The sequence below is a fragment of the Hyla sarda genome, chromosome 1, assembly GCF_029499605.1.
Source record: "Hyla sarda isolate aHylSar1 chromosome 1, aHylSar1.hap1, whole genome shotgun sequence".
Lineage (NCBI taxonomy): Eukaryota > Metazoa > Chordata > Amphibia > Anura > Hylidae > Hyla > Hyla sarda.
This window is the reverse complement of record NC_079189.1, coordinates 372587133-372602063: the sequence shown is the minus strand read 5'-3', so window position 1 is coordinate 372602063 and position 14931 is coordinate 372587133. Positions and strand designations below refer to the sequence as shown.

At 39.4% G+C, this 14931-nt stretch overlaps 1 protein-coding gene across 2 annotated transcripts in view; it reads right to left on the bottom strand.

The window, feature by feature from the left end:
• VPS13A (vacuolar protein sorting 13 homolog A) overlaps positions 1-14931 on the bottom strand; it is a 350725-nt gene that overhangs the window by 214682 nt on the left and 121112 nt on the right. For both annotated transcript variants that reach the window (XM_056523518.1, XM_056523526.1), the window contains exons 19-20: positions 14210-14324; positions 6893-7029 (exon numbers count right to left, since the gene is read on the bottom strand). In XM_056523518.1, coding sequence (XP_056379493.1) covers positions 6893-7029; positions 14210-14324 — 252 coding nt within the window. The remainder of the gene's footprint in view (positions 1-6892; positions 7030-14209; positions 14325-14931) is intronic.

The following is a 14931-nucleotide window of genomic DNA, read 5'->3' as shown; positions in this document are numbered from 1 at the left end:
AAAATAGTATGCTATGTGTTGTTTTTTTTTTTTTTTTTACTGTTCTGGCATCATGGGGGCTTCCAAAATGTGACATGCCCCCAAAAACCATTTCAGCAAAATTCACTCTCCAAAATCCCATTGTTGCTCCTTCCCTTCAGAGCCCTCTAGTGCACCCGCAGATCACGTTACATCCACATATGAGGTATTTCCTTACTCGAGAGAAATGGGGTTACAAATTTTGTTGGGCATTTTCTCCTATTACTCCTTGTGAAAATGAAAAGTTTGGGGTAACACCAGCATTTTAGTGTTAAAAATCTAATTTTTCATTTCCACGTCCCACTTTAACGAAAGTTCATCAATCACCAGTGGGGTGTTAAGGCTCACTGGACCCCTTGTTACGTGCCTTGAGGGGTGTAGTTTCCAAAATAGTATGCCATGTGTGTTTTTTTTTCCCTGTTCTGGCACCATAGGGGCTTCCTAAAGGCGACATGCCCCCCAAAAACCATTTCAGCAAAATGTGCTTTCCAAAAGCCAAATGTGACTCCTTCTCTTCTGAGCATTGTAGTTCGCCCACAGAGCATTTTAGATCCTAACATGGGGTAGTTCCATACTCAGAAGGGACAGGGTTACAAATTTGGGGGGGGGGGGGGGGGGCATTTTCTCCCATTACCCTTTGTAAAATGGTAAATTTGGGGGGAAAAACTGCACTTTAGTGAAATTTTTTTTTTTTTATATTTACACATCTGACTTTAACAAAAAGGCTCACTGGACCCCTTGTTACGTCCCTTCAGGGGCAAAATAGTATGCCATGTGTTTTGTTTTTTTTGCTGTTCTGGCACCATAGGGGCTTCCTAAATGTGACATGACCCCCAAATTCATTTCAGAAAAACTCACTCTCCAAAATCCCATTGTTGCTCCTTCCCTTCTGAGCCCTCTACTGCGCCCACCGAACACTTGACATACACATATGAGGTATTTCCTTACTCAAGAGAAATTGGGTTACAAATTTTGGAGGGCTTTTTCTCCTATTACCCCTTGTAACAATTCAAAAACTGGGTCTACAAGAACATGCGAGTGTAAAAAATGAAGATTTAGAATTTTCTCCTTCACTTTGCCGCTATTCCTGTGAAACACTTAAAGGGTTAACAAACTTTCTGAATGTCATTATGAATACTTTGAGGGGTGCAGTTTTTATAATGGGGTCATTTATGGGGTATTTCTAATATGAAGACCCTTCAAATCCACTTCAAAACTGAACTGGTCCCTGAAAAATTCCGATTTAGAAAATTTTGTGAAAAATTGGAAAATTGATGCTGAACTTTGAAGCCCTCTGATGTTTTCCAAAAGTAAACACATGTCAACTTTATGATGAAAATATAAAGTAGACATATTGTATTTGTGAAGCAATATTTAACTTATTTGGAATGTCTGTTTTCCTTACAAGCAGAGAGCTTCAAAGTTACAAAAATGCCAAATATTCAATTTTTTTCATCAAATTTTGGAATTCTTCACCAAGAAATTATGCAAGTATTGACAAAAATTTACCACTAACATAAAGTAGAATATGTCACGAAAAAACAATCTTGGAATCAGAATGAAAAGTAAAAGCATCCCAGAGTTATTAATTCTTAAAGTGACAGTGGTCAGAATTGCAAAAATTCTCCCGCCCTTAGGGTTATAATGGGCTCGGTCCCCAAAGGGTTAATATCATTTGCCGACTGATTTTGGGTCACTGACCTCATATGTTATCATTTGCAACTCATTCTCTTTCATTTTTTGTTGTCTCTTGTTTATTATATTAAAATCTTCAATAAAAATTACAGGTAAAAAAAATAAAATAAAAAAATAAAAAGATTACTATATGTATGCATAATAAGTGAGCAACATCCAAAATGCCAGATAAGAGTCGCAATTTCTGGACCAATCTTACAAGACTTAACCACCAATACAGAGTAAGGAGTACCAGGACAAATAGTCACCTCCCCCCTATAAAATGTAACTTTTACTCAAATATTGTTAAAAACTGAATATACATAACACAAATGAAAAAAATGGCCCACCTTAGTGATATACAATATATAACATACACAAGGAAATGGTATGGCCCAATAATGACCTAATAAGGAGGGGAATAAGGATACAGGTGTGTACCTATCTTCTGCAATATTCTATGATTTTGCATACTGATCTAAAGGGAAAGTCCACTGGAACATGTTGCATCTAATTTATTAAGAGGCACAATTTCTGTCATAATTAGAGTAAACTCTCCAGGTTCCATCCTGCTAAGTCCAGCCGACTTTTGAAAATGTGTAAAATGGGAAAAAAGTAAAAAATGTTGGTACAATATTAGTGGGTTTTTTGCCAAGCCTTACGAGCCTCGTTAAATTTCCTCCCTATGTGTGGTGGTATCTAGCCTGGGGTAGGGTCACACACAGTTCATCCAAAGCGTATTTGACGCTGCGGATGCGCTGCCGTAAGTCACAGAGTGACAGCAGAGTGAGCTCCCTGCGGATGCGCTGTGTTTTACCCTACCCTAATGGTGAAAAACCATATAGAAACTGGGTGGTGCTAAATTTTACAGCAGTAAATCAAACTGATTGTAAATATATTTGTATTCTATGACTAAGCTTCTTTGACAAACATCTTAATATAATATTTTGCTCCTTCATAATACATGTTATATCATCCCCGTAAAACATATTGCTCAGTTTTTGGTGTGATGTGGCAGTCGATGCAGTCAAATTTTTCTTCCACAAGTGAAAAATTGGCCACCTTAGTGGTATACAATATATAACATACACAAGGAAATGGTAAGGCCCAATAGTGACCTATAAAGGAGGGGAATAAGGATACAGGTGAGTACCTATCTTCTAAATGACCCTACCTAGAAATGTCCTAACTCTTACTACCCATAAGTGTGGAAAGGGAAGGGATAAACTATAAAGACTACCCCAGTGGTAAGCAATATTCACGTGGCAGCCTTATGTACAAAAATTATCATGCTCCATGCTCCAACGCGTTTCTCCCTAGTGTTGACAATGGGTTCACCAGGGGTGGAGGAGAAATAGAAGCACATAAATAATACAACCTTAAACAAGATATGAAAAGATAATATGTATAGTGGACCAAAAGAGTTAAAAGAACACTGTAATGTATCTCAGCATAGTGGATGGAAAAGAGTGGTCACCGTCACATAAATCGTCACTAAGACTATCAATTTGTCTCAGTCTAGAATAAAGATGTCACGTTTCAAGGAGATAAGTTAAAGAAAGGAACACCAAAAAATAGTAGTAGATGTAAACAGGGTCCGTAATAAATGTAACACAAAGTTACAGCTGTCAACATGTCAGAAGGTCACAAATGACACAGTTGTTAGTTGTTAATAACATAAAATGGATCACTGGACACCAAATATTTAGTACCATAGAAACATAGAATGTGTCGGCAGATAAGAACCATTTGTCCCATCTAGTTTTCCCAATAATCTGAATACTATGAATAGTCCCTGGCCCTATCTTATATGAAGGATAGCCTTATGCTTATCACATGCATGTTTAAACTCCTTCACTGTATTTGCAGCGACCACTTCTGCAGGAAGGCTATTCCATGCATCCACTACTCTCTCAGTAAAGTAATACTTCCTGATATTATTTTTAAACCTTTGCCCCTCTAATTTAAAATGATGTCCTCTTGTGGTAGTTTTTCTTCTTTTAAATATACTCTCCTCTATCATGTTGATTCCCTTTATGTATTTAAAAGTCTCTATCATATCCCCTCTGTCTCTTCTTTCTTCCAAGCTATACATATTAAGGTCCTTTAACCGGTAAGTTTTATCCTGCAATCCATGTACTAGTTTAGTAGCTCTTCCTTGTACTCTCTCTAGAGTATCTATATCCTTCTTGAGATATGGCCTCCAGTACTGCGCACAATACTCCAATTGAGCTCTCACCAGTGTTCTGTACAGCGGCATGAGCACTTCTCTCTTTCTACTGCTTATACCTCTCCCTATACATCCAAGCATTCGGCTAGTGTTTCTTGCTGCTCTATTACATTGTCTTCCTACCTTTAAGTCTTCTGAAATAATTACTCCTAAATCCCTTTCCTCAGATACTGAGGCCAGGGCTGTGTCAAATAATGTATATACTGCCTTAGGGTTTTTACACCCCAGGTGAATTATTTTGCACTTATCCACATTAAATTTCAGTTGCCAGAGTTCGGACCATACTTCTAGTTTGCCTAAATCCTTTTCCATTTGGCGGATCCCTCCAGGAACATCAACCCTGTTACATATCTTTGTGTCATCAGCAAAAAGACATACCTTACCATTGAGACCTTCTGTAATATCGCTAATAAAGATATTAAACAATATTGGTCCCAGTACAGATCCCTGAGGTATCCCACTGTTGACAAGACCTTGCTCTGAATATTCTCCATTGACTACAACCCTCTGTTGTCTGTTACTCAGCCACTGCCTAATCCACTCAACAATATTGGAGTCCAAGCTCAATGACTGTAGTTTATTGATAAGTCTTCTCCATCACATATCACATTACAGTTGACAGGCATGAGTATATGTATATCTAGACATTTATAGATTTTACCATTATCCGATCCATAATGGATCGGATAATGGTAAAATCTATAATTGTCTAAAACTAAAAAGGCAGTTTATCTTGCATCATGCCCCTGTCCCCTAAGGTATGTAGGGAAAACTACTAGAGAATTAAGGCGATGCATTCTTGAGCATCTGGGAGACATTAAGCAATGCAGGGATAAGCCTTTCCATAAATATATGCATCAACATCACCCAGAGAATCCCCAAGCCTTAAAATTCCAAGTAATTGAGGTCTTGAAGAATGACGCCTTTGTTCTAGACTGAGACAAATTGATAGTCTTAGTGACCACTCTTTTCCACCATGTTGAGATATATGACAGTGTTCTTTTAATTCTTTTGGTCCACTATACATATTATCTTTTCATATCTTGTTCAAGGTTGTATTATTTATGTGCTTCTATTTCTCCTCCACCCCTTATGAACCCATTGTCAACACTAGGGAGAAACGCGTTGGAGCATGGAGCATGAGAATTTTTGTACATAAGGCTGCCACGTGAATATTGCTTACCAATGGGGTAGTCTTTATAGTTTATCCCTTCCCTTTCCACACTTATGGGTAGTAAGGGTTAGGACATTTCTAGGTAGGGTCATTTAGAAGATAGGTACTCACCTGTATCCTTATTCCCCTCCTTTGAAGGTCACTATTGGGCCTTGACATTTCCTTGTGTATGTTATATATTGTATACAACTAAGGTGGCCATTTTTTCACTTGTGTTATGTATATTCAGTTTTTTAACAATATTTGAGTAAAAGTAAAATTTTATACAAACTATCAACGCCTCATTAGTAGAACTTGTTTATATTGTATGTCCACTCTTACAAGAGTAAGGCTGGGTTCCCATTACGTTTTCCCCCATACGGGAGCGCATACGGCAGGGGAGAGCTAAAAACTTGCGCTCCCGTATGCCTTTCTATGCGCTCCCGTATGTAATTCATTTCAATGAGCCGACCGCAGTGAAACGTTTGGTCCGGTCGGCTCATTTTTGCCCCGTATGCGCTTTTTTCCCGCACCTAAAACCGTGGTCGACCACAGTTTTAGGTCTGGTTGTAAAAGCGCATACGGGGCAAAAATGAGCCGACCGGACCAAACGTTTCACTCTGGCCGGCTCATTGTAATGAATTACCTACGGGAGCGCATAGAAAGGCATACGGGAGCGCAAGTTTTTAGCTCTCCCCTACCGTATGCGTCCCATATGGGGGAAAACGCAATGGGAACACAGCCTAAGAAAAAGTTGACAGCATCGACTGCTATATCACACAAAAAACTGAGCAATAGGTTTCACGGGGATGATATAACATGTATTATGAAGGAGCAAAATAGTATATTAAGATAGTTGTCAAAGAAGCTGGGTCACAGAATACAAATATATTTACAATCAGTTTGATTAGCTGCTAAAAAAATTTAGCACCACCTAGTTTCTATATGGTATTTCACCATCAGGGTAGGGTCACACACCACATCTGCAGGGAGCTCACTCTGCTGTCACTCTGTGACTTACTGCAGCGCATCCGCAGCATCAATACGCAGTGGATGTGCTGTGTGTGACCCTACCCCTAGGCTAGATACCACCACACATAGGGAGGAGAATTGTAAGGCTTGGCAAAAAAAAAAAAAGCCACTCATTTTTTGTGCAGGCCTGATTTTGTACCAAAAATTATGACTTTTTCCCTTTTTTACTCATTTTCAAAAGTAGGCAGGACTTAGCTGGAGAGTTTAATTATGACAGAAATTCTGCCTCTTAATAAATTAGCTGCAACATGTTCCATTGGACTTTCCCTTTAGAACAGTATGCAAAATTATAGAATATTGCAGAATCTTGTAATACCTTTAGTTATTGAACTAACAGTATTTTGTAGAGACAAGCTTTCTAGAGTCCTCCTTTTATCAAGTCAAAAGCATTTTTGAGCAAATAAGCAGAAAACACACAGGTTATATCTCGCAAATATGACGGGGTTAAAATAACAGATGTGGAGAATTCACACTATGTTGGACTATAAATTGTCCAGCTATAGGACTATAGCTAGACAATTTATAGCCCAACTTAGTGTGAATTCTCCACATCTGTGGTTTTAACCCCTGCATATTTGAGAGAAATAACTGTGTCTGAACAATTCCTGACACAGACTGAGGTGACAACAGAGAGCACTGTGTCAGATTGGAAAGAACTACACAATTTCTTCTAGGGCATAAAGCAGCTGGTAAGTACCTGGAAAACTTGAGATTTTTAAATAGAAGTTATTAACCAACCTGTAGAATTTTCTAGCACCAATAGATTTGAAAAAAAAACAACTTACCTTTAAACTACCAAGATCTAAAAGTAGTAAGTTTGAGGTTGTATCATAAAAGCCATGTTGTGGGACAAGGATGTAAGAAGCCATTAGGTGTATTTTTAGATCAAGGACCTTCTGAGTCTCTATAATATACAGTAGACCTGTGTATCAAAATAAATAAAATTAAATATAGAAAGATAACAAACACTACCATAGAAATATCATTCTAACAATTACTTTGTGGCATCCCTAAGGAAACAGATACATGCACAAGCACTAGTACAAACCAGTGACATCCTACATACATATATTAAATTTAAACACGACTAGTGCTTCAGTGCCTGAAATGACAGTCTGCACGATGTATCAGCAACATATTTAGTGAAACCAGTGTGTTTTGTGCCCTTATACTCAGAGTAAAATTTCCCTTTTGGAAAGATTGATTCTTAAAGTGATCGTTTATGGGTTTTTTTCTACTGCAAAAATGTCTGCTTATTTTGTAGCAGAACACTGAGAATGTTTTTGCTCTGTTTTGTTATTTTATTATTGGAGCAGTTATGAATTGGTACTGATAGCGTTTGAGCCATAGACCGAGAGAGGGAAGAGGGCATACATTTACACCCTTTGTGCTTTAAAGGAAATCTGTCACCAGTGTCACCTGCACTAACCTGTTGGTACCGACAGTTAGTGCAGGTGACCCTAATGACAACGGTACTCACCTTGTCCCGTTCCGTGGATCTTCGGTAATCTCGTCTGGGCACCGGGCACGGGCGGAGCTTACTGACGTCACCGCTGCTGTTCTCTCACAGCGGGACCCACTAGGTTGACGCCACTAAGCTCTGCCCAGGCCCCAAGCAGCTGCTGCTCTCTGCTGGGTCTCGCAGTGGCGGTGACATCAGTAAGCTCTGCCCGTGCCCCAAGCAGGGTGCCCGGAGCGGAGCTAACGGAGGAGATTACCGAAGATCCATGCCACAGAACAGGACAAGGTGAGTACCGTTGTCATTAGTGTCACCTGCACTGTCGGTGCTGACAGGTTATTGCAGGTGACAGATTTCTTTTAATGAGTTAAATGTATCAATGGTGGATATAAATAAAACTGCAAGCACCAAAAATCTGGCTTATGTGACTTGCACTTACCGTACACACCTTTTTAGACACATATTAGTCTCACTCGATAAAGTGGCAAGGCTTGTAAAAAAAAGCAGGTGTGGCTTAAATTTTGGAACACATTTTTGGGTGTCAAACTAAGCTAACTAATAGATGGTGCAAAATTTGACATGACAGCCTAAAGATGGGCAAATTTTAAAACAACATGAGCCACTGTCAAAATATGACATTTTCTAAGAATTAGACAGTTTTATTTTTCTTGCTCTTTATCTGTGTGTGTATATTCCAAGTATAGATTTTTTTTTGACTAAGGTGGAAAAAGGGTAGAAAAAACTAAAACTGGCACCCAGGGGTGGTTGCTTTATGTTTGGGGTAACATACATTCTGTGTGATAGGAACATATTAATGCCTGAGCACTTCCTGCCCAAAGCAAAGGGGAAGGGGGGGGGGGAGGGATGGGGATTGTTTAGTTTTTTCCTTTTACATTATGTTAAATCTATTAATTTTATAATTTATTCTACTATGTTTACTGATTTTTTTTTTTTACTATGAGGGCACAGGTAAGCAGGGAACACATTATTGGCGTGTTTCCTGCTGTCCCCATAAACAGATCCCTGATAACGATAATCAAATGGTAAAAACCCTTAACATCATTGTTATCAGAGATTTTTATACACAGTCAAGGGAAGAAGATACACATCTTTGTATGCATCAAAACCTGGCCCTCTGCAGGAATAATCCCGTGTCATTACTGACATTACAGAGCTCTCTAGCAGCTTTTAGCAAATCCTAAAATGGAAAGTAACACCTGTGCCATTTCAGACAGCATGTAAATTAACAGGCTCCTGGTTTCAGAACCATGCTCTTTGCCACTTAACGACCAGTCCAATCAGGTCTGTTTATCTTTTAATGATCAACTAATTTGGTTCGTTTTTTCATAACTGTATTCAAATAGCATCAGCTTTTTATTTTTTTATTTTTATCAAAGTATTCTGGCGTATGGTGTGTCAAACTTGGGTATTTTCTGCTGTAGATCTGATGCAGATTTGCTGTAGCAGATCTTTAGCACATCTGCTCCAAAAATATACATGGTGTGGTATAGATAATAATTTAAATTGTACATTTATTTTTAAAAGATCCTTAAAAAACTAATTGTGTATTTTTAACATTAATGTGCTCTATGTAAGTCTGTGGGAAAGTGGTTGTTTGTCCGCACAAAATTTCTTCATATTCGTAAATAAGTGGCATGTCACTTATTTACATGGATGTAAAAAATATGTTGTATTTTTTTGTTTTACATATTGTGTGCAAAGGAACCACTTTCCCATAGACTTACATAGAACACATTAATAATAAAAATACAGACTCAATTCATTTGGATGCATTTTTTTTATATATGCCTAAAAAAACATGGTCTGAAACTACTGGCACTCTGGCACGGCCTAATAGATAGAAGCTGATGGCAGGCCTGGAGGTTTCTTTTAGGCTCCGGCGCCATTTGGTATCCCTGTGATTGCAGTGCGCCCTCTAACAAACCGCTTACATGCAGTGGTCTCTATTGAATGTGGTATGTAAGGGGTTAAACTACCGGGATCAAAGTTTACTTGATCCCAGCAATTGCAGCAGGAGACCAGATATGTATATGACAGCTGAGCTCTTGTCGCAATCTTGTCGACACACTGGGCAGTAACCAGGTGGAGATCATCATGACTGAAAGATCAGTCATGCTTCAGGAAAATGTGCATGGTTATATCCACCATCGGTTGTTAAAAGGTATTCCGTTAAGGGTGTTGAGTGATGATCTGATCGGTTGAGGTCTAACCACTGAAACCTGGGACCCCCGCCCCCCCCCCAGCAAAAAATACTATACGTGTGAATAGACCCTTAAAATATAGAATCTATCCTGCAAAAAACAACCTCTAAGTGAATCAAGAAAAAAAAAATATACTGTAAAATCCATGCATCCCTAAAGAAGTTGAATCAAAATCTTTTTTCACAGAGTAGTTTCCACACATTAATAAAAGTGGTTATAAAACATTATAAAGTGGGAGGTATGCTCCCTTTGTATGTTATCTGTGCATCCACCTCATCTTAGCCCCAAGCAAGCCTTATAGTTCTTGTGTGTTCCTCTGCCTTCTCTTTCCCCTCTCTAATATACTTCTCAGAGTGCTAACCAAGAATAAAGTAAAATAATCTAACATCAGCAATTTGTCTTTAAGTACATAACATTCCCTAAGTGGTCTACCCTAATATCATTCAGAAGTCTTCACCTTCGCTGTATGCACTTTAAAGGGGTACTCCACTAGAAAAAAACAATTTTTTAATCAACTGATGCCAGAAAGTTAAAACAGATTTGTAAATTATGTATAGAAAAAATATTGCCCGGACCTTCCAAGGTAGTGTGATTTGATTGAATAGACAGTGGATAACTGGGTCGTACTCCAATAATAATTCAATGGTTATTTATTTAAAATGTATAGTGCATTACTCCTCACAGGGCCCTTGTGAGAAAAAACACATATAATAGATGTACAAAATTAGATATACAGAATTAAAAAATATTATAAAAATATATCACTGGTATATAAAATAGCTCTATGTGGACGAATTCATAAATCGTCTTTAGGGTATTGTAAAGATATAGTATAAATGTCCTTTTATGTGGCAATAATAAATCAAAGTGGATACTCTGTTACCGGTCCTGGATGATGTGACTCTGTCAGCTCCCGTGCCCAAATGGTAGTCAGCGGTCTTGGATAGTACTGTGGCTTGAACTCTCAAGGTCCAGGTGTTATGCGGTAGTGGTCGTCCCAGGCTGGTGGCACTGGCAGGCGCCGATGGTGAATTCGCCGGGAGGCCGTGCGCAAGCAAGCGCCGATGGAAGATTTGTCAGGAGACCAAGCGCTGGCAGGCGCTGATGGTATCGATCTCCTCACCGCTGGACTTGGAAGCCGGAGACTAACCGCTGAATAGATGGAGCTTGCCTCGTGTAGATGGCGTGTGACGTCAGCTTGAGCCGGAGCTGACCAGGTAAAATCAGGACCGGACACTAGTCTAGATCGACTAGTGCGTAGGAGATCCACAATGTGATGGATTTGCTCCGTGAGCTATAGCTTAAGTTCATGAAGAGCATAAATGCCAGTGAGCAAGATTAATGTACAGGACTAGACGCGTTTCAGGGTTCTCAAATACGACCCTTTCCTCAGTAGTCATGGTGGTTAAAAACAATGTTTGTCTATTTATAGGAGTACGAATCCCATGATTCAACAGTATTCTAAGTAATAACAAAAACATGAAATGGATAATCAGAAGGAATTACCTAGAGAGCAAAAGTAAATGGTTGTATATGTGAATACCGTCAGAAGACGGGAAATGGACATATTGGATCACATTCGCCCACTGAGGAAGGGGTCGTTTTTAGCACCCTGAAACGCGTCTAGGCTGATATCTAATCTGAACAGAGCACAATTTGCATGCACCACCTAGACTGAAGCCGGACCAGAACTTTGTGCACCACTTGCTGCATTCATCAAACATCCTCTCCTACTGAGCGCATTACCAACCTGCTGCCTGCACTACCAGAACCCAGCCACGATCTCTCCAGCGAAGGTCTGATACACATCCAGGTATTTGCCGATACCACGGACCGTTCCCGAGAGAGTCTCCTGCCGGAGCCCATATCCATCCAGGCTCTCACGCCAGGATTGCTGCAGCCAACACAAGAATTTCAACTATCGGCCCGTCGCAGTACGGGACCAGCAGCCAGGGTGAGGTTGAACTTTGCATTTGTCTAACAACTGTGAGCAGCTTTTTATACACCTACACATCAGTCCATCAAGTGACTTTGCCTTTTCCATTACAAGTGCCGGACTATCAGCCCTTTTTTATTCATCATAGGTGCCGGACTAATAGTCGACTCCGGATCATTATATATCGTTGAAAAATTGCATTTGTTTTTTTACATCTATAGATTATTCTATATTAGGTGGTTGCTATACATATATTCATATTTTCTAAATCTGTCATTAGGGCCCAATGACAGTTTAAGATAACATTGACATTGCGCCGATATTTTTAACCATTTAGGTTTTTATTGTTTTAATAAAATCTGCACTTTTTTTCAAAACTTTATGTCTCAAACAATTATTCACTGTGTACCCTAGGGTAGTATTCTTGAGGTGTGGTTAATCTTTGTTTTTGTTTTTACCCATTTGGATTGGTGGGGATCAATCCTTTAACCACAATAACCTCGAATACCTGGTTGTGAGCTGCACACATTTTTCTAATTTACAAATCTGTTTAACTTTCTGGCACCAGTTGATTTAAAAAAAAAAAAAAAGTTTTTCACCGGAGTACTTTAACGACGCAGGACGTATATTTACGTCCTGCGCCGGCTCATCACTTCGGTCCTGGCGCTCATCAACGGCCGGGACCCGCGACAATGTGCGGTATTAACCCTTTAGAAGCGGCGGTCAAAGCTGACCGCCGCTTCTAAAGTGAAAGTGAAACTATCCCGGCTAGTCAGTCGGGCTGTTCGGGACCACCGCAGTGAAATCGCGACGTCCCGAACAGCTTACAGGACACCGGGAGGGCCCTTACCTGCCTCCTCGGTGTCGGATCGACGAATGACTGCTCCGTGCCTGAGATGCAGGCAGGAGCAGTCAAGCGCCGATAACACTGACCACAGGCGTGTTAATACACGCCAGTGATCTCTGTAAGAGATCAGTGTGTGCAGTGTTATAGGTCCCTATGGGAGCTATAACACTGCAAAAAAAAAAGTAAAAAAAATGTTAATAAAGGTCATTTAACCCCTTCCCTAATAAAAGTTTGAATCACCCCCTTTTCCCATAAAAAAATAAAACAGTGTAAATAAAAAAAAAATATGTCGTATCGCCGCGTGCGTAAATGTCCGAACTATAAAAATATATCATTAATTAAACCGCACAGTCAATGGCAAAAAAATTCCAAAGTCCAAAAAAGCATATTTTTGGTCACTTTTTATACCATTAAAAAATGAATAAAAAGTGATAAAAAAGTCCGATCAAAACAAAAATCGTACCGATAAAAACTTCAGATCATGGCGCAAAAAATGAGTCCTCATACCGCCCTGTACAAGGAAAAAAAAAAAGTTATAGGGGTCAGAAGATGACATTTTTAAACGTATAAATTTTCCTGCATGTAGTTATGATATTTTCCAAAAGTACGACAATAATCAAACCTATATATGCAGGGTATCATTTTAACCGTATGGACCTACAGAATAATAAGGTGTCATTTTTACCAAAATATGCACTGCGTAAAAACGGAAGCCCCCAAAAGTTACAAAATGGCGTTTTTTCTTGATTTTGTCGCACAATGATTTTTTTTTCCGTTTCGCCGTGAGTTTTTGGGTAAAATGACTAATGTCACTGCAAAGTAGAATTGTTGACGCAAAAAATAAACCATAATATGGATTTTTAGGTGGAAAATTTAAAGGGTTATGATTTTTAAAAGGTAAGGAGGAAAAAACGAAAGTGCAAAAATGGAAAAACCCTGAGTCCTTAAGGGGTTAATAGACTACACTTGTGCATTAAGGCTAGGTTCACGCTACAGAATTTCAGAGTAGAATTCCAAAGCAGAACTCCACTAGGAAATTTTGAAGCAATAAAATTCTATTGCTGGCAATGGGATTCCACTGCCCAGTGATCACACTCACTCTTTAGGTGGAATCTGCGCCACAGACATTTGTCATTGTCATCTATGGGGACATCCTTTGTGCGGACAAGAAAAAAAATTTGGTGCTGGAAACATCTGGCACGGAAATTCCGCCGTGTGCACAGAGCAGCAGAATCCTGCACTGGAATGACAGCAGCTATTGCCTAAATGGCCCTTTTGATTGTGTGAAAACCCCTTTAACTCAAGAATTAGCTTGCAAAATTGGATAGAAGCTACTTTTTTTATTTACTTACAGAACTGACACTGAATTAGCTGCTGTACTGGATTCAATTTGATGCTCAGAGACTAATGAAATACTGTTCTTTTCAGTGTCAGGGTTGAGATGCACATACACAATACAATAATGTTGATGTTAAATATGACGAATTATTTTTTTCTGAAAAAATCCATTGTCAGAAGTGTCTAGAAGCAATCTCCTCATTGAGGACACTTATTTGCTCAGTGGAACAAAGGAGGATTGCAATCAGTTAAATATTAATTATCAAAGAAAAAAATATATGTCAAGACAGTGCATCTTACCTGTTGATGTTTTATCTCTGAACTCTTCTAATTTACTTAAAGTGGCAGAGGTGAGTTGTTCAAGATGGACGTCTTTGGGTGGTCGGAAAAAATCAGCTAAACTGTTGATTGTTTTCTAGCATATGAAAAAGAAAAAAGAATACACGACAGTGCTGTCATATGAGACGAGATAAAGACACAGCAACAGCGTTAAAGGCAATTTAGATTACCACAAGATTTTCATAAAACATTTCAATGAAAATATTAAATCTCCATGAAGGAGTAACCTGATAAATGAAATGACTGCACATAGCTGCCCTACAACAGTGTCAAGAGTCTAGTCTGCATAGCAGGTGGCAGGGTAGAGTTGTGCAACTATGAATCATAGCTGAGTAGGGCTGGGCGGTATACCGGTTCATACCGAATACCGAAATTTTTGGGCTGCACAATATGAATTTTTCCCATACCGCAATACCGGTTGGGCCCCTCCCCCTTGGGAATGAATTATCAGCTGTTCTGTTCCCCCCCCCCCCCACCCAATTAATTATCAGCCCAACAGCCCGCAAACACTGCCCTCCTCCTCTTTGTTGGGGGCCGCCGGCGCTGGAACTCTATACTATACGCCAGTGGTCTCCAACTTGCAGACCTCCAGATGTTGCAAAACTACAACTCCCAGCATGCCCGGACAGCCAACGGCTGTATCCCTATGCCCCGGCTGCAAAAGATAAAGAAAATAAACTTTA